This window comes from Papaver somniferum, chromosome 3 (assembly GCF_003573695.1).
Source record: "Papaver somniferum cultivar HN1 chromosome 3, ASM357369v1, whole genome shotgun sequence".
Taxonomy (NCBI): Eukaryota; Viridiplantae; Streptophyta; class Magnoliopsida; order Ranunculales; family Papaveraceae; genus Papaver; species Papaver somniferum.
Genome location: NC_039360.1, coordinates 40080355 through 40101522, shown reverse-complemented (window position 1 = coordinate 40101522; position 21168 = coordinate 40080355). Strand labels below are relative to the sequence as shown.

Here is a 21168-nt window from a genome sequence, read left to right as displayed (position 1 = left end):
CAAATTCAATCTAGTGAAGCCCAAAGGCCTAGCTAAACCAAGCCAACTGAACCCAAAGGCCCAGATTCTTGACTGAAACAAAAGCCCAAGGTTTAGTTCACTAAGGCCCATTTCACTAAGGCTCAAAGCCCAGTTTAGGTTAAGGTTAAGACCCATCCAATTCCACTGTGTGGGCTTAATCAAAAGCTTAAGTTTAAGTCCTAAGCCCATTTGCACTTCAAAGAACATACTGAGCCCAAGCTCAGTTCCTTTTATTGGAACAAACCCAATAGTACATTAAGCCCAACACTTCCAAAGGTTTCTAAGCCCAAAGCAAATCTAGGAACCCAATTAGCTAAAACACTTCCGAAACACACCCGATCTCTGTGGATCGACCCGTACTTGCACGAGCTACAACTGACGACCGTGCACTTGCGGTATTACTGTAGGCCCCGTTTCATTACGCTCATTTTATACACATCTTCGGCCCCAAGTTTTTGGCGCCGTTGCCGGGGATTGGTGCTGTGTTTTATCTGTGTTTTTCTTAGCTATTTTGCATTTCATTTCATAGCATTTGCATCTGCATCTGCTTCATTTCATTTGCTTGGACCTGCTGATTCTGAACCTGTTTTTCCTCTGCTGGGACGCCACCAAGGAAAAGAACCAAAACCCAACTGGGTTTTTGCAACAATATCAGAGCAGCTGGGCTGTGCTAAAAAGGTAAGCCTAAACCCATTCAATTGAGAGAACCCAACCTGTGGGCTTCCAATTTTTTAATTGTGGGCTTGTAATAATTAACCCAATTTTTTGGGCTTTTTATTTTTCTATTTTGGGTTTGTAATAATTTATTTTTGGGCTTGTTGTTTAATTTGTGGGCTTGTATTTATTTTGTGTGGGCTTGTTTAAATTTTTCCATTGGACTTGTATTTTGGACTCTGGGTTTAAACCCAGCTGATAACCGATTGTGGGCCGCAGCCTTCCTTCCATTTCATTAGAGGCTTGCACAGTGGGCTTGCTCCCATTCAAAAACCAAATTTTATTTTCTTAAAAAAAAAAAAAAAAAAAAAAAAAAAAAAAAAAAAAATCTTTTGCTCCCAATTTTAAACCAAATTTCTTTTATATCCCACCAAAACCAAATTTTTCCCAAAAATCCAAACCCATCAAAAACCAAATTTTTTTAAAACCCATTAAAACCAAATAGTGGGCTTTGTGTCATTTCAAAATGGGCCAACCTCGTGCTCTCCATGAATACATGTATCCATCAATACAAATTCCATTATCATGTATTGTCTTACCTCAAACCAATAACCCTTTTAAAATAAATGCAAGCATGATACAAATACTTCCTATATTTCGAGGGTTCGATTCTGAGAACCCCTATACTCATGTGAGGGAGTTTGAACAAATTTGTCGGACTATGCAACCTGATCATTTGTCCGAAGACTCTCTGAAATTGCGTTTGTTTACATTTTCTTTAAAGGAAAGGGCCAAAACATGGTTTTACGGTTTGAGACCACAATCAATCACCACTTGGGAACAACTCACTAATCAATTTTTCCAAAAATTTTTTCCACACCATAGGACCATCGCTATTCGTCAAAATATCAATTGTTTTGTCCAATTGGATGAGGAAACTGTTTTTCACTATTTTGAACGTTTTAATGATTTGTTGAGTGAATGTCCGCACCATGGAATTGAGAAGTGGAGACTTGTCGTCATCCTCTATGAGGGACTAGACTTTAAATCTCGAACCATGGTTGAATCTATGTGTAATGGTGAGTTTATTGATAAATCTGTGGATGATGCATGGAATTTTTTAGCCGAGATTGCAGAAAAAACCCATCAATGGGAATCCGTTAGGGAAACAGGAACAACACCACATGATATGAATCATCCCCATGAATTAGAGTTTTATTCTTGTAATAGCTCCGACCTTAGGATTGAAAATTATCCTAGATTGCAAAATGCCTATCATGATGATGATGATGATTATGATGTTATGTTAGAAGAACATGTCTATACTGAAAATGTTATGGAACCTTTGGGTTCAAATACATTAGGCTTCTCTGCCCCGACCTTAATGCATGATATTTCTTCTAGTATTCCATGTGATGTTTCCCCTGATGTGCCGATACACGAGAATAAATCTGTTGATGATGTTGATAATTCTGATTGTGATCTTGCCAATTTGATTGATGATTGTGAGCATGATGTGACATGTGTAGATGAGTTAGAAGATTTTGATTTATGATAATGATATGCCTATTCTTCTACCTAAGTCACAATCTGATGGCCTTCCACCCAACCTAGATTTGGTTTGTACCCATATTGTCAAACCAATTTTTCTGAAAATTCCTAATCTAGGATTGGAACTGTGTGCTTCCCAAGTCCTCTTGGACTATTTTGCTTCAAAATATAACACTTTTAAAGAGCCACAGTTGGAAATTGCATGTTTGCCCATCCCGAAAACAGTCCATTATGAGTTAGACCTTTTGAATCCTGAACCCCTAAAATTGTTAGATTTTGTGCTTAAAAGTAAACCTGTTGAACAATTTAGGTTTAGGGTATTCATTCGGTTTTTCACTCTCATTCCCATTTAAGTCCAATTTTAGTGTTTTGAAACTTCTTTGTCTCTACACTTTGTCTTTTGGGTTGATCCTCAACTCTTTAGATTGTTAGTGTATGGTGAATTTTTTGTATATAATCCAGTAGATAAAATTTTAAAAACCCTTTTGTTCCTTTTGTATATATTTTGCTAATCCAATATGATCTCGGCTGAAATATGTTGGATTTTTGCCTTGAATAACGGAGTTTTAATTCTGCTTTCGCCGAAATCGGGTATTCTCTCTCCTTTTACTCTACTCAGCATGTCCCTTTCCATATGTTGCATTTTAATTCTTTCCATATTTTGAAACATTGAGGACAATGTTTAGTTTAGGTTTGGGGGTATAGAGTAGATACCACGATAATATGCTATAATTAAAAACGAACTCCTTCTTCTTTTTGAAAAAATGAAAAATTCCAAAAAAATTAAAAAATCAAAATTCAAAAAAATTAAAAAATGAAAAATCATAAAAAATGGAGCTCATTTACCTTGAAATGTTGACTCTTGTGCAAATATGTATTTTTATTAGGAGTCTTAGTCTAGATATTTAGGCACCCTGATTCTAGCACAATTCACATAGTGATAAGAAATTTGCACGCGCACGATCTACCAATACATGTATGGCCTCGATCTTCAAGGTGTTGGATAGGAAGTTACGATTGCCAATCACTTTAGAATACTGAACGAAACTTGACTAGCTTGTTCTTTGGTTGGTTGGGATAGAAGGTGGAGGTTACATTAAGAAAGACAACCATCGAATTTAACTGGGTGCATCAAAAAGGGCTACCTCTTGCAAAGTGTCATGTAATTTTTGTTTCTTTTGTTATGTATCAAAAGTGTTTCCTTGTACAAAAAAAAAAAAAAAAAAAAAAAAAAAAAAAAAAAAAAAAAACGATGTATATATTCAGAAAAAAAAAAAAAAAAAAAAAAAAAAAAAATATCAAAAAATACAAAAAATCAAGTATTTATCAATTCCATCATCTCTTGTTCCAAAAATAAAAAGAGATTGTCAATGTAAATAAGAGTCATGTAAGTTCTTTTGTTGTTTCTTGTAATAAGCAAGGAGGGTGTATGCCATTGATGTACAACGCGAGTAATTGTGAAATACCTCCAACTCATTCACAATTCTCGTAAAGTCCGGACAGCTAGCTAGATTTCGACCTCAGTTCTTAGCCTGAGAAACTATCTCTTGGTGATTAGTAGTCATAACTTCAGATCTTTCTTTACACATGTGTAGATACACTTTACACTCTTATCACATGTCCTTATTTGTTATCAGTGCTAGGATTGTGCCTTCGATAGCTAGATTGACATCTCCATTTTGCTGTGAGCTTAACTGTTTTGCACATGTCACATTTGATGGAATCTGAGCTTATATTTTGTCCTTAGGTTTTGTAGGCACACCTCTGGTAAACCTTCACGAGACTTCAACTCGTCCACTAGGGACACTTAGTGGTTTAAAAGGCTTAGTGCATACGCTAAATGCATTCGAGAGACCAGCGACAGTGGTATAGTTAGGATTTCCTTAGTTTTGTTTTACTTGAGGACAAGTAAAATTCAGGTTTGGGGGTATTTGATGAGTGCCAAATATTGTATATATTTATCCCTTTTTGTTGGCATTTAACTCATCTTTTGCGCATTAATTCTACATTTTATCCCATATTCTGTATTTTCATTGTTTTCAAGAATAAATATTTTTTATTAATTTTTTGCATTTTTAGGTAATAAATAAAGTTCGGATGAGTCGGGAGCGAAAAGAGCAGAAAAGTAGTGAAAAGCCGGGAGAAATTACGCAAGGAAGCCGCGAAGAATGGTGCGCACAACCTCATTTTCTACACACAAAAGCGCCTCCGTTCTCAGCCATCAGATCAGTTCTCAGGAGCATCCGACGGTCGCTCCTTCATAGAGCATCAAAATCTGATGTTTCTGCCGAGCACCACAGCGCTGAAATTCCAAGCCTTCAGATTAGATGGTAGTTGAATCCAACGGTCGCTCCTATGCCTGTGCATCAACTCCCGATGATTCCGCCTAACACTACAACACCTAACTCAATCTAGCACCGTTGACTTCGTTGTATTTTACATCCTACGGTCGCTACAAGCTGCCTCTTCCTTAGCCGTCCGATCTACCTACCATCGTCACATCCTACGGACCAGATAGCTGCTCATCAACTTCAGATAATCCCGCTTCACGCCCTAGCACCAAACCCTATACTACCACCCAAACACCCTCCTTCCCAAAACTTCATCTCCTTCACCCGACAGTTGCAGAGCTCTGCAACTCCACCACCTCCCCCCTCTGTCGCTGTCGTTTCCTTCACCACCACCAGTTCCATCACTGCCACTACCATCTCTTCACCGACAACACCCTAGCCTAGTTATTTTCTTCATCTCACAACCTCTGAAACCCTAGGTTTTGGGGTGAGTAAAATAGCTAGAAATTAGGGGACAATAGGAGCAGGAAGAGCATCAGGGACATCAAGAAGCATGGGTCGAGCCAATTTTGGGAGATTGTAAGCAAATTTTATGTAATTTAAAATTGCCCTAATTTTCTGATTTGGGGAAAATGGGTGTAAACCCTAATTTGCTAATTTGGGTATAAAAGGGGATGTGTATGAGATGTTAAAACTTGTTCTTGGACTAGCCAAGTTTCCACCCAATTTGGGTTAGCTTAATTTCAACTGTTACTGTTATTATCTTGCTCCTGTTACATTGCACTGTTAACCATTTGCATATGTTTTTATTGTGCTGTGTATGATGTTGTTGTGTGTATCTGTTTGATGTTTGTTAGTTTAATGTTCTAAATTCACCACTAGGGTGAAGATGAAACCTTAATGCCACTGTGTAGGAGACTACAATTCTGGCCTCTCATCACATTGCTCTCACATTGTATGTCATGCATATAGTGTAGTTAGGATCCCCCTGTGACTGAAAGTGCAGCAACCCATGTGAATTGCTTATGGTCCAAACCTCAGACTAGTTATGCTTTAATCAGATAACTAGTACCTTGGGAGGACATTTTGGTTGCAATTGGAATATCCAACTTAGTCTAGGTTAAGAGGTGGAATCAATGCCCTAGTTTGCCATCCATCTTCAACTGTTAGTATTGTTTTCTTTCATTTGTTTGGTTTTCCTGCATTTTCTGTTTTGCATTTTCTTTGTTTGTTTCCCCTGCTGCTATTTCTCTTCCTGTTAATTGCTCCCTTTTCTTTTTCTCTTGGCCTTGTGCTGCTGTTACTTGTTATTCTTGCTGCCTCATCCTTGTGCTGCTGCTGCAGTACTGCTTTTTCTCTTGGCCTTGCAGACTGCTGCTGCTACTTGCACTGCTTGTGCAGCTGCTGTGCAGACCTGCAGTACTGTCTGCTGCTTCTCCTGCTGCTTGTGCTGCTACTTCTTTTCTTTTAGTGCACTTGCCTTGCTGTGCACTTTCATCTGCTGCACTGTTGCTGCCTTATTTGATATTTCTCCTGCCAAGGCTGCTGCCAAAGCTGCAGTTCCTGCATCAAACCACTACTACTGCTGCTGCCTGCCAAGCCAAGTCCACAGTTCAGCCCAAGTCCAAAGTTCAACTGAACCCAAATTCAATCTAGTGAAGCCCAAAGGCCTAGCTAAACCAAGCCAACTGAACCCAAAGGCCCAGATTCTTGACTGAAACAAAAGCCCAAGGTTTAGTTCACTAAGGCCCATTTCACTAAGGCTCAAAGCCCAGTTTAGGTTAAGGTTAAGACCCAATCCAATTCCACTGTGGGCTTAATCAAAAGCTTAAGTTTAAGTCCTAAGCCCATTTGCACTTCAAAGAACATACTGAGCCCAAGCTCAGTTCCTTTTATTGAGAACAAACCCAATAGTACATTAAGCCCAACACTTCCAAAGGGTTTCTAAGCCCAAAGCAAATCTAGGAACCCAATTAGCTAAAACACTTCCGAAACACACCCGATCTCTGTGGATCGACCCGTACTTGCACGAGCTACAACTGACGACCGTGCACTTGCGGTATTACTGTAGGCCCGCGTTTCATTACGCTCAATTTTATACACATCTCCGGGCCCACCAATAGCTTCTGATTTTTTTTCATTCTTAATTTGTCGCATACAAATACGCCAATCGAAAAAAAAAAGTGTATACAAATACATTATTCTAAATTTAATAGAATCTTGGTTCTAGTTCACAGGAACGGTCCTTTTGAGACCTATAAGAAAATGTTCATTTTTATAAAATCCTTTTGCGGTAAATTTTTTTTTTTTTGATAAATAAGGAACCTTTTCATTAATAAGATTTCAAGGTTACAATGAATTTAAGATCGAAAATAAGAGAATACAAAGTAACAAGAACATACTGTAAGAGTACAATACCGAGAAATCCGACAAGAGAAAGAGAAGTATTACCGGAGTAAGACAAATACAAGTATGAATAAGATCCGACTAAATCGGAAGAGGGATGGTTTTTCTCGGAATTCAATTCCAACCATTTAATTTGTTTTTCTTCTATTGAAAGAAATGCTCCAAAAGTAGGAGTGATTTGCTCAAATCTCTTGTAACTAGTGATGAAGCTTCCGTCGTCAAAAAGACCATCTATGGAGATTCCGTCGCCGGATAAGTTGATGATGAAGATTCCGATGCAGATTCCATCGCCGGAGACAACCAAGATGAAGATTTCATCGTTGGAGAGCATTGAGAGGATCACTATTGAACCCAACCCAATAACCAAGAATCGTCATTAAAGCGAAGATAAACCTCAAAAGAGTAGATAAAACCACCAAAACGGTGTAGATAAGTAAAAAACATAACAAAAAATAAACTAAACTACTAATCAACCTAGAAAGCAAGGAATAATGAATAAATCTGCTCAGATCTAGTCCAAAAATAGAATAGATCTGAACAGAAAGGGTTGTTTGTGATGGTTTTGTTGGAGAAGAAGAATCCTTTTGTGGTAATTAAAATGCAGATTTTGTTGATTTTGCTGGTTAAGTTTTTGTTTTGTAGTTTTGCTTCATTTAACCCTGAACTCTATTGTTGTTTTTGAGCTTTCTTAAGAAAAATGCTAACACCATTATATTTAATTGTGCCGACCTCAAAGATTTTTCTCCCAAAGATAGAGCTACACATAGCTAAAACGCAAAACATAAAATGGGTTATATAGCCAAAAGTGCACATTTTCTGGGCCAAATGGACAGTTAGGATTCAGCCTGGGTCAAATGGACAGAGGAATCTTTAAAATGAGGAGTTTACGTTACTAACCTTTTGAAACCGTCAAAAGGATATCTTCTTCTCTTCTTCTCCGTTTCCTGAAACATAACCAGATCTAAAAAGAGCCAGAGAAAGCTCTCGTTTTCCATCACTTCTGCACCTCATCTTTCTCGTTTTCCATCAGCTCCATTACCAAACAAACAAGTATCATCGTCTTCGTCTTCTTTATACACCATCTCTAATATCAAAACCAGTAACATCATCATGCACCGCTACCATCTCCATATCCTCCACAAATCACCAACATTACCATCGACATCCTCAACTTTATCCAACAATACCATCATAGATACCAGCAACACCACCATCAAAATGGGTTTTCGTAATTTGATTAAATTTCTCAAATTAGGGTTTTATGTTCATTCGATTTCAAAAGATAAGAAATTGGTACTCTGCAATTTCCCAAATTAGGGTGTTCTCTGTTTTTTGTTGAGATTGCAGAGTACTTTGTTTTTTTTTCCAATTGGTAAGGATGAAGACTATGCTCAAATTGGTAAGTTTCTTGACCTTAATTGTGTTTTTATTTCAAATTCGTTCATCTTAATTAGATGAAACTAGTTTTATCTTGTGCTAGATTTAGTTGAACATACATGGCGAAAATGGGTTTCATCCTATACTAAATTGGGTTGAATTTGGTTTCACCCATTTTAAACTACCATGCAACTGGTTTTCATCCTATATTAAGTTGGTTTGAATTTGCTTTCACCCATTTTAAACTAGGATGAAACCGGTTTCATCTATAGGTAGGATGAATCTATGATTTTTGAATTAGGTATCACTCATTGTAAACAAGGATGAAACTGGGTTGAATTTGGTTTCTAAACTGGGTTTCATTCTAATGATTAGGATGAAACTGAATTTGGTTCCATCCACATTCACACTAGGATGAAACTGGTTTCATCCCGTTTTAAGTTTGAGTTAAATTGAAGTTTATTTCCGTACAAGCTTAATAAAGAGGAAACCAATTTCATCCTTTCTTAGATTGAATAGAATTTTGTTTTCATCCATGTTTGAACTTGGATGAAACCAGTTTCATCTAATTCAACAGTGGATTGAATTTGGTTTCACCCATGTTTAATCTTAGATGAAACTGGTTTCATCCAGTTTTAGATTGGGTTGAGTTAGGTTTCCCCCATGTTGAAACCAGGATGAAAATGATTTCATCCTGTTTTAGATTGGGTTGAGCTGGTTTCATCATGTTCAAACTGGTTTATGTATGTTTATATTGCTCATTGTTGTTATGGAGCACTATCTGTTGAGTGTTTGAGCTCATGTAATGGTAAACTGGCCCTTTTATCCATTACTAGGGTTCTTGTTTGCTAGGTTGTTTATCTGTTGAGATATATGGCTACTTACTGTCATTTTTTGAACTACTGTTATCCTTATTATCTATAACTTGTTTTTGTTTTATGGTGTTGAACTACTGTTATCCTTATTATCTTGCGGAATCCACCTGCGATCCCATCAACCTGTACCCATTTGAAAATCTCATGCCAACATACTTCTACGCAGCTTATACTTCATTCTCTGTTGCTCCATTATATTCCGTTTAAGCTCAACCTGCACCTGCATGCCTATGCCTGTTATTTCAGCTCCATCTTAACTGCATCTCATTCTCTGCTCATACATCTACCAGCACCTCATTTGAGCCTCATTCTAGCTTCCCAGCATCAACTAGTAGCACTATCTCTTCAAAGACATTGAACTCATGGCATCAGTTCCCATTACAGCAACTGCAACTCAAACTCACTGCACACCAACTTCCCTTACCACTCTCCAGTTGGTTCAATTCCTAAACATGCATCTGATAGTTGCAGGTTCAGCACAACCCATGCCATTGCATTCAATCCTTGGCAGTTATACATGCATGCAACTGAACTGCAATATAGAGCTCCACCATTTCAGCGACTGCAATCAAGCAGCAACATCTCATTACGGCAGCAACAGCGTCACATCACCAACTAAAGCTGCACATTACAGCATCTCTGCAAGCCAACTCCAGATCTTGCACTTCCAGCTCTAACCCGCGGAACCAATTCTGCTTTATGAGACTACTCTGTTTTACGATAACCATTGCTTCATGATTACTATGTTCTATGGGATTACCAGTTTTATGAGATTGCCCTGTTTTATGTTACTCTATTTTATATTGCTAAGATTACTCTGTTTTTGCTGAGATTACTCTGTTTTATGTAACTTCATATTTTCTTTTTTGCAGAGATCAAGTTCAATTAGAAGTTGGTGTTGTTGTTATTCATGAAGCAATGGTTATCGTGGAAGTAGGTGGACTGGTGATGACATCATTTGGACTCGATTGTCAACTGAAATGGTTGTAATTATGCGTACGTAGAAGCTCTGAGTAGGTTGTGTTGTGGTAGTTGTTGTGTAAAATGATAAAGCTCTGAGTAGGATCTGTTGTGTAAAATTTTTTTTAATTACCCTGAAACAGAGTACTCTGTTTAATATATTAACTCATGAAACAGAGTACTCTGTTTTTTTTTCTGAGATTGCAGAGTACTCTGTTTTTTTTTCCAACCTTTACTAACTCAACGCAGTAAAGATTTGTAGAAGATAGGGACATATTTGTCTCTTCAAGTTAATAAATAAAAAATATTCTGGGTCAAATATCCATTTTGGCTAAATGAACAGTATTTTTCTGTTTCTTTGGCTATATAAACAGTATCTAAAGCTAACAATCTATTTCACCCAGGAATTTTCTGTTTTGGTCTTTTTGACCAATTTTGTGAACGCAAAAATAGTACCTCTAACGAATGGCGAATATCGTAGCTACCAACTTAAAATCTGATCGATTGAGGCGCTAATGGCAAAAAATCAACGATCAATGACTCTGTTTTCCGAGGGTATTATTTAGCTTATGAGATCAATTCACATAAGCTTTTTCTAAAACCAACTACAACATCTTGCAAATTATTCTAATACACAACAAGTATTTTTTTTATTTCTTTTTGGGTTTTGTTATCTTCTGCATAATACACAATCATTACATCGGGAAGGTACAAAAACAAATAAAAAAATAAGAGAGATGTTGTAAACTTGCATCGAAGAATGCCGATTAACATAGATTTACAAAATGTGCATTTATTGAGAGTGGAGTTTTGAAATCTCCAATACAAGATAACACATCTCTTATTTTTCTTATTTGTTTTTGCACCTTCCCAGTGTAAGATAACAAAACCCTTACCCTTTTTATTTCATGTTAACGAATTCAAACAACCGGTACCATCATCGGGTAGCTCTACCATTATACTATAATAAGACCTGGAAGCCATTTGCAAATTAAACACACAACAAATGGCAGAGATAGAATTGTTGAAAGGCAATCAAAATGGTTTGACTGTCGGCTTTGAGTGGGAGCCTTTGACAAGAAAATAAAGCTGTCTTTCTTTTCTTCTTTGGGTCATTTCACTTCCCTTCTTCAACTTTAAAAGAAGAAAAAAAACTTCAAGAACTCAACTGCCGGTAGCCATTATATTTCGCACCAATGGCATTCAGTCAAAAATGAATTTATTTCGTCTTCCCCAGGGTTTAATGGAACTCATTTCTTTTTTCATTTTTCATTCTTTTTTTTTGCCTGGCCATGGAATTTATTTCTCGATAGTGCATTATTGGTGGTAACAAAGTCTTGGGATGTTTCTAGTATATATATTATGTGTGGGTTTCCAAATATAAGCTGTCACACTTGTGAGCTTTTTAAGGGGTACTGCCTTTGGGCTTAATTGGGAGATGAAAACGACCTTGAAAACGACTCCACAGTTGAACCACCTCAGGCGCTGTATGTACCCAAACTGTAACCACCTTTCATTTTACAGTGAACCTGCATTATTGGTTGGGGACCCTATCTTTCCATATAATACAACATTTTTCTTCATTGCCATGTTCATCTAATAAGTTCGATCACGTCTAAAAACCACTCGAAATCCTAAAAGAAAAAAAGATTTTAACGGGGAATTATAATCCTTAAGTCGTCCTGCAATGGTACGACTAAACTCAAAGATCAAAGACCAAAAAAAAAAACTAAATATGAGTTTAATCTGTATTGTGACGTTATGGGGAGAAGACCAAATTTGGTCGCGCGTAAAACAATTTTACGCATGAAGACGGGCGGAAGTATTAGTTACATTTCATTTCCGCACGGAATTATAAATTACGTTTCAAACGGGCGTAAATATAAATCACGTCTGTTATCGAGCGTAAATATAAATTACGTTTCGTATGGGGCGGAATCTTAAATTCCGCCCGTTGATCAGACGGATTCCAAATGACCGCTCGAAGAAACGTAAAAATAAATTCCGCCCGAGTTAAACACGGTCACACAGCACGTGTGAGATCAGACGGGCGAACATCTGGTGTCCGCGTGATGGTGCCATTAAAAACGATTCGATGAAAATTTTCAAAATGATTTGAAATATGGAAAACTATTTTTTCTTCCTGATACTATTTTTTTCTTGCCGAATACAACGAATGATATGAAAATGTTAAAGGAATTCATCTGGTATATATAGGTATAAAATAAACCCGTTATTAACATTCAATTTCAAACGTTCGAAAAAGATAAATATCTTACCAACGGTCAAAAATCTGCTACGCAATCTCCAACGCCAACGTTCGAAAAATTTATCATTCTAACGTTCGAAAATTTTCATTTCATGTTTCATAATTTTTCTGATAACAGTTACTGGGCGTAAAAAAAAAGTCCGTTTGAGAGGGGCGGAATTTTGGTGTCCGCCCCAGAGAGGCGGAATTTTGGTGTCCGCCTGGCAACGCGCGGAATTCTGCTGTCCGTCTCATCAGGCGTAAATTTATGTTACGCCCGCAACAAACGTAAATTTAAATTCCGCCCCACCAACATACGTAAATTTGGTTTACGCCCGTTAACAAACACAATTTAAGTTTACGCCTGACAACAAACGGATTTTAAATTTACGTCCGACTATATTAGAATTTGGGATTTGGTCGCGACTAAATATGGTCTGGGTTTTGATCGTGGGCTGAGTTTTGATCTTTACTCCGTCTCGCTGCGTTAGAAAATCAACCCAAATTTTTAGTCTTCCTCGCCCACTGTTGATGCTCTTAAGTCGTCCTGCAAAAACTCATGATAACATGCATTGTGGTTGTGGAAACTTGTGATCCAGTGAAATGCAAGAGGAGTCGGATATTACAAGGAGCCAAAAGCATATCCATCGTCAACTTTTGAGAATTGAAAGCTATTTATTGCGGTGCCCACAGCAAGTCATTGAGACAAGAAGTGATAAGAAACGGCCAATGGGTGCGTGTGCGGTGGTGAATGGTTAGATGTTTATTCTTCCCTCCCACTACCACCACTTCACAAGAAAGAAAGTGTTTCAGTATTTGCTTTCGAAAAGTCTCTTATTTGTGTCACGTCAAGGTCAAGGACGTTTGCAACTTGCCATCTTGGTCACTTCTGTTTATAGCTGCCCTGCCTGCTACAGATTTGTACTAAAAGCAATACAACTTTTCCTTTATTCGTCTACATTTATGAAAATTAAAATACATGCAAATCTATTTTATAATTAACCGGAAAAATACGAAAAATTTGATTTTAAATTACTTATAATCTTTTCGGATAATACTTCGCAAGTTATTTTTTAATTTCTAAAACACAAATGTTAGAAATTTATATGAGAGCATGATTTGACTTCTAAAAATAAAAAAACTAATTTTTTATGAAGCAAATTGTTTTTGTTGCTGATTTATCAGATTGATTTTTGATTCTCTGCTTCTGATATCCACATATGTTATTAGCTGGACATTGCTTCTGATATTCAAACAGGATATTCTCCTATTAAAAACGGAAATTGAATCATTTGTCCAAATATTTTTAAAACATGGTTCAAATGGACGAGTAAAAATTATTATGGGTGAAATGGACACCAAAAAAATAGCAAGGTTGAAACTGGATTCATCCTGACTTTTTTTTTTTTGATGCAAAGAAAATTTATTGAATAGAGTTAATCAAGTACAGGTTTATCTTGATCAATCCATTCTTGAATTTCAAGAGGAAGATCAATTCTAAAATTAAAACAGACTCCCATAATTCTAGCTCTCTTGGCAATTTTATTAGCCACACTATTTGCATCCCTTCTAACTGAAATGCATCTCCAACTCTCAATAGATCTTAACATAAACTCGATGTCTAAAATCAAAGATTGGTATAACCAATGAACAAAGTAATCAGGTCCATTTATTGATTTAACTAGAACCTCACTATCAGATTCTAAAATAACCTTCTTCAACTTCAGTTTAACTGCCAGTGCAACAACTTCCTTCATAGCTTTACACTCCGGTTCTTCCACTTCAGTGCCATCCCTCATTCCTCCGTTAATGTGGATATCTTGGACTGCAATGTTGGTATCTGCAAAATCTTTGATTATTAGTCCCAGACCACCTTGCAATGTTTCTTTTTTAAATGAAGCATCAGTGTTGCATTTCAAAAATTCATAATCCGGAGGGATCCATTTAACATCCTGCTGAGGAACATTGACATTAGTAGATTGTTGAGCATTAGAATTAACAAGTTTGTTAATACTGTCTAGAGAAGATAATTCTATTAGGATTTTTGTTCTGAAAAACTTTAGAACATCTGTCTTTCCATATAGTCCAAACTGCATCCTGACTTAAACTTAAAAAATAGCAAGGATGAAACTGGATGCATACCGATGTAAATTAAAAATAAGAAAAAGTATTTAAAAATGGGTATGATGAAACTGTTTACATCCTGGTTATTTTTACATTTTTGTGCATTTAAACGGTATCAAAATATAAATGTTCTTTTCACCCGGAAAATGTTGATTTTGATCTTTTTAACCAATTTTGTGTATTAAAAAATTGCAGATTTTGTATTATTTTTGTATTTATTTATGAGTGGAGGTAGATTAAAATTGTTCTACGTAAAAGTTGTGAGATAACTACAAATATTAATAACAATCCATCATTATCAGTGTTTATCTCCTAACTTTCTCACCAACAAAGGTTTGAAAGTGACTTGATTGAGTGCCATTGTTGGCCCCATTATTTCATTCATATAAGTGGACACAACTATACCACCTACGTTTCCTTTCTCCTCTGTCTCTCTCCAAAAAAAGACCACAAAAGATGAACCAAATCAGACCAAAAAGAACCCCAATCCTACGCTTAAGCAAATCCAAAAACCCCAGCTCCTGACAGTTTTGAAGATCTCTTAAATACTTTTGATCAATCACAAAATGACAAACTCAGTTGCATATCACATTTTTGAGTTGAGCTATGTGTTATGTCTACCAAGTGAAAAAACACTATGCATTTATTCCGTAAAAAAAATTACACAAAATTGGTTAAAAAGACCAAAATCAACAATTCCTGGGTGAAAAAGACATTTAAATTTTGATACTGTTTAAATGGACAAAAATATAAAAATAGCCATGATGTAAACAGTTTTATCCTACCCATTTTTAAATACTTTTTCTTATTTTTAATTTACATCATGATGCATCCAGTTTCATCCTTGCCATTTTTTAAGTTTAAGTCGGGATGAATCCAGTTTCATCCTTGCTATTTTTTTGGTGTCCATTTCACCATACTAATTTTTACTCGTCCATTTAAACCATGTTTTAAAAATATTTGGACAAATGACCCATTTTCCGGAAAAATAATCCGGGTCTTGAAAAATAAAATTTCTTGCCGAATTTACAATAAACTGCTTAAAATATTATTTTTAGTTCCGTTCAAAAATGATAGAAAACAAATCATTTATATTGAAAATAAATTTTTGTACACGAATCTAATTGTAATCAGATAAATTTTCAATTAAAAAGTAACCACAGTGTCCACGTAGGAACGTGCATATACATCTGCCTTCTCGAGAGCACTCTTTATTGTTGATAAAGTGAGATGAGAATCTATGATCAAGTGTAGGTCCCAGACCAATCAAACACCAAATATAAATAAAAAACTCTCTCATTCATAAACCTTTTTTAATTTAAGACATCTCTGCAAAGGAGCTCCGTTTTTCTCATTTTCATTTTTGAATAAATATATATATAAACAAAAATACGATTCTTTATTAATTTGTATAATTGCCGGAGACGATGCCGACGCCGGTGAGTGTAGTTCGGGAGTTTTTAACACCAGAAGCAACACTGGCAGTTGATGAAGCGGTGGTTATTGCAAGAAAAAGAAATCACGCGCAGACAACTTCTATCCACGCGCTGTCAGCTTTTCTTTCCTTACCTAATTTTCCACTCCTTCAGGATTCAATTTCCAGAGTAAGAAGCTCGATTTATTCATCTCGTCTTCAATTGAAAGCTCTTAAGCTATGTTTTAATGTCTCTTTAGATCGAATTCCATCATCAAAATCAAAAAATCAGAAAAATCATGATGATCATGGAGGTGGAGATGGTAGTGGTGGTGGTCCCGATGATGATGATGAGCCACCAATTTCAAATTCATTCATGGCAGCAATAAAACGTTCACAAGCAACACAGAAAAGATACCCAGAGAATTTTCATTTGAACCAACAAAATCAAAACACTGTAGTGAAAGTTGAACTGCAACCATTGATTTTATCAATTCTTGATGATCCTGTAGTTAGTAGAGTTTTTAGTGAAGCTGGGTTTAGAAATTATGATATTAAAGTATCAATTCTTCGTCCGCCACCATCAACAACATCATCTCGGGTTTTTAGTTCGGCGCCATTGTTTCTCTGTAATTTCACTGATAATGATGAAATTAGTAGAAAAGGTTTCAGCTTTCCGTTTTCTTCTGGGTTTTCAAATCCTGGGGGTTTATCGAATTCTGATGATGAAATGGAATTTAAGAGAATTGTCGAGGTTCTTTTGAATAAGGAACAAAGGAACCCGTTACTTGTTGGTGTTTCTGCTAATGATGTTCTTCATAGTTTTGAAGAAATCTGCGGGAGAAGAGGAGGAGATGTTGCTGCTTTGCCTGCTGAATTGACTGGATTGAGATTTATTAGTATTGAGAAAGAAGTGCTGGAATTCATGAATGGAAATGAAAATGAGGGTCTGTTGGTGTCGAAATTTCAAGAGTTGGAGAGATTAGTAGTCCAGAGCTGTTCTGGTCCTGGAATTGTGATTAGTTTTGGAGATTTGAAGGGTTTGGTTGATGGAAATTGTGATGGGAGTTTTATTGTTACTGAATTGATGAAGTTGTTGGAACATAATTCGGCAAAAAAATTATGGTTAATGGGTTCTGCTTCTAGTTATGAAACTTACTTGAAGCTGATAAGAACATTTCCATCTGTAGAGAAAGACTGGGATTTGAAGCTTGTGCCTATTACATCCATAAAAGCTACTATTGGAAGTGTTTGCGCAAGGCCACACAGGTGTGTGTCACTCAGTTTCAACTCCGTTTTATTTTTTCCGATTATATATTGCGTAATTCGACTTTCATTGCAGTGTATAAGTAGTTTTTGTTGATTCGATAGCAGGATAAGATGCACACTTATATTATTAGATTGTTAGATTCGCGCATGAGATATATTTTATTGTTCCATCTTAAACAAATGAATTGGTTTGTACTTACTAGCTAGTAGATAAGGAGGTTCTTTTGTTTTCAAGCTCGCTATTCTGTATAGTAGTTCCATGGAGTGTAGTTGCTTCAATTTTCTTCTTGTCATGTTGACTGTAACTATCCGTTCACCGTCATCTGATTTCCATACCCTGCCCATGTATAGTATTTGGCTCAAATTATGTGGCCTTCATTAACCTTAAGTGGTTGACGTATTTTGTCCGAGTGCGTATATATAGTCTCTCTTCAGTTGATATTTATTTTGGCCAGATATCTCTTGCTTCTACTTTTGCAGTACTTTTCCTCCCTGAGTAATCTGCTAAGCTTGGGCTGTGTAAACTTACATAGGAATAATAAGTCTCTGTTGTTGGTCATATATGCCCATTTATCTCATAGTTCCGTGCTTGTGTTGTTGCAGTCTCAAGGAATCATTTGTTCCGCTGGGTGGGTTTTTCTCCACACCCTCTGATCTGAGGCCACCGGCTAGCAATAATCCTTCCACGTCTTGTTGCAATCTTTGCAATGAGAAATACGAACAGGAACTTTCTTCTATTCTGGAAGGGGGATCCATTGTCTCAGTTTCAGATCATTACAAATCAAGCTTCTCATCCTGGATGCATCCGGACGAGCTAAGCCCAGATAAGGTATGTGTACCTTCACCAAGTTACGCCTTTCTTTGTCCTAGTTTATCATGTAAAAACAAGTTATTTTAGGTTGAAATTTTGATTGTTCTACCAACTGCCAAGTTGTGACTAGTATTCACTTAAGGCTCTAGAAACCGATCTAAACTGTTAACTGAAAAATAATTTGCACCTATGCTCCGCCGTAGTGGTGTCCGGAATAATAGAACACGCATGGAGCATTGTGACAATTATTCATGTAAAAACGATGTTCCCTCTTTCCAGTGCAGGTCAATGTCGATACAACGGTATTAAATGCTAAAGTAGTTGGGTTGCAAAAGAAATGGAATGATATCTGCCAACGCCTTGGTCACACATCGCCAACTACCAAAGCCGAAATTTCTCGTGTGGGATCCCAACTTCCTCTACACATTGTGGGATTTCCAGTTGCTGAGAATAGGAAGGACAATGTGCATCCTTCTCCAAGCAAAAGTTTGTCGGGGAATGTTTCCCCTTCAACCGCATCACCAAAGCTTCCCGCACTAAACCACAAAATTCCAATACAGCTAGTTTCTGAAGGTAAGGATGATGACATTCGGCAAAAGCTACAGCATGTAAGACCCTTGAGGAGTGATTGTTTTCACATTGAGGGTCTTAGCGCTCCTGCAACTTCTGTGACAACGGATTTAGGTTTAGGAACACTCTATGCTTCTAATCCTAAGAAGAAACCAAATAGTCCCATATTTCAAGCCCATAAAGAGCGTCTTCAGGAGTTTTTTGGTTGCTCTCCTTTAAGAGTTGATGTAGTTTCTACAAATGCTTCAAGTACTCCAATCCGCCCTTCAAGTACACCAATCCTCCCTTCCTCGTACTCGAATACTCATGTAAGTGGGAACTTTGACCTAACAGATATCAAGACACTTTGGCAAAGCATCGTCAAAAGAGTTGGTCGACAAAATGAAGTCATATATGATGTAAGTGAAACCATTTCTCATTGCAAAACAGAAAATGGAAGGCGTCGTGGTACAAGCCTGAGAGGAGATATATGGCTCAGTTTCCTTGGTCCTGATAGGGTTGCAAAGAAGAGAATTGCTGAAGCACTCGCAGAGATAATTTGCGGGAGCAAGGAAAATTTAACCGCTGTGGACCTATGCTCTGAAGATGGGATGACTTGTTCTGGCACAATTTTCGGAAGCCAAGAACTTAATGACTATGATCTGAAATTCAGAGGGAAAACGGTTGTTGATTATATTGCTGAGGAGATAAGGAAGAAACCATTTTCGGTTGTGTTTCTTGATAATGTAGACAAAGCAGATCCAATTGCACAAGAGAGCTTGATCCAGGCCATCAAGACTGGTAAATTACATCAATGGAACGGCAGAGAAGTAGCCGTCAATCATACAATTTTCATTGCGACATCAGAAGTCATGAAGGACCGTAAGAATATTTCTTCACGAAACGAACACATCAAATTCCCTGAGCAAAGAATTCTGAGAGCCAAAAGTTGGCAAATACAGATTTCGGTTGGACGTGTTGCTGAGGGCACTGCCATACTGAAATACTCCAGTGTGTCACTCACTTCAGGAACATTTGTCAACAAAAGAAAGTTGATAGGCATCAATGAAACCATAAAGCAGCCTGAGATCTTTGAAAGGATAAAAAAAGCGTGCAAAACATCGTCAAGTAACTATTTAGATTTGAATTTACCTGCAGAGGAGGAGACTGAAGAAAACGATGCAAATTGTTCAAACAGTGAGAGTAACTCTGCATCGGAAATTTCAGAAACATGGTTGGAAGATTTCTTCGATCGAGTGGACAAAAATGTAGTCTTCAATCCATTTGATTTTGATACTCTTGCAGATAAAGTATTAAAAGAGATAGACAAGACCTTGCGTGACACATTTGACGAGTCCAGTAAAATTTTGCTGGAGATAGATTTAAAGGTCATGGAACAGATGCTTGCAGCTGCTTGGCTCAGTGACGATAAAGCATCCATAGAAGCTTGGGTCAGTCAGGTTCTTGGGAGGAGCTTCACTGAAATTCGGCAACAATGCTTAAACGGCAGAATTACATCTGGGTCTGTTCTGAAGCTGGTTCCTTGTGAAGGTGTTCCAATGAAGGAAGAAGCAAATACTATTCGCCTTCCAGCGACAATTATTCTAAACCTACAATAGTTAGTTATACTATGGAAAATTATTGTTCTTGTAATTATCTACGTAGTAGTAGATGTATAACGTAGCTATTGCAAAAGTTTTGCATTCTAGGCTCTAGTTATTACTTGATGCAGTATTGTTGAATCCCATAGTTTTATTTGGGGTTCATCAGTTAGGCAGACTATCCAATATTGCTGTCTGCATTTCTAATAGTGATTGCAGTTGGGAGATATGGTGGTGTCTGTGACTCTATGTTATAGTAGTGCTGACCATACCCTGAATTCATTAAGCATGAGATATTTAATGAAAGCAGACTCCTACGTAGAACCAGACCAGCAACTACTGGTAGAGGCTTATTTTTGTTAGTACAAGAAATGAACCTGTGCATTTCTTGAGTGCACGAGAATAATGTGTATTCTTTTTGTAGAATTTCCTTTTAGAACCAATATCGATGAGCACGCCTTACATGATATGCCTTCATTTCGAGTCCATAGTAATGATTCTTTAGCAAGGACTATGTGGTTCAGAGTCTCTTTTAAAATGAAAGACTTGATCAAATTTGTCCCCACTATGGATAAAGGGAAATCCTCTTTCACGTCAAACTCAACCAACCTCACCTTTGATTGATTGGGTGAGCGAAAGTTTGATTGGGTGAGCGAAAGTCTTGTACGTCTCTTAGTTCACCGTTTGAAATAAACAGATGTAAAACGGCTCTTTGTTTGTCGCGTTAAATGAAAGTGACAACAGACAACTATTTGTTCGTCGGTTGATAGTATTCTGCTTCAAACTTGTTTTTCTTTTCTTTGTTTTGATAAAAGAAATTTGTTGATTAAGTAACTGAGAAGTTTTGATCTCCTGCTGGGAGATTACAGATTTCAGCTGAGTAATTATTAAGACAAACAAGTGAAGATGCCGACTCTCTCACATTCTTGGCTATAGCATCAGCCACTTGATTATCATCTCGACTTACATAAGTAAAAGAACAAAAACTGAAATTTAAGTTTTAAATCTCTTTCAAAA

General features: G+C 37.0%; 2 protein-coding genes across 2 annotated transcripts; one reads left to right on the top strand and one right to left on the bottom strand.

Moving 5' to 3' along the window:
• Positions 1-13819: 13819 nt before the first annotated feature.
• On the bottom strand, positions 13820-14479 carry LOC113359332. The gene has a single exon (XM_026602986.1). The coding sequence runs from the start codon at positions 14477-14479 to the stop codon at positions 13820-13822; it is 660 nt and encodes a 219-aa protein (XP_026458771.1).
• A 1341-nt stretch (positions 14480-15820) lies between these two features.
• LOC113355944 (protein SMAX1-LIKE 6-like) lies at positions 15821-20457 on the top strand. Its single transcript, XM_026598932.1, has 3 exons — positions 15821-17190; positions 17794-18019; positions 18286-20457. The coding sequence occupies exons 1-3, from the start codon at positions 15935-15937 to the stop codon at positions 20167-20169; spliced, it is 3366 nt and encodes a 1121-aa protein (XP_026454717.1). The 5' UTR covers positions 15821-15934; the 3' UTR covers positions 20170-20457.
• The last annotated feature ends 711 nt before the right edge of the window (positions 20458-21168 follow it).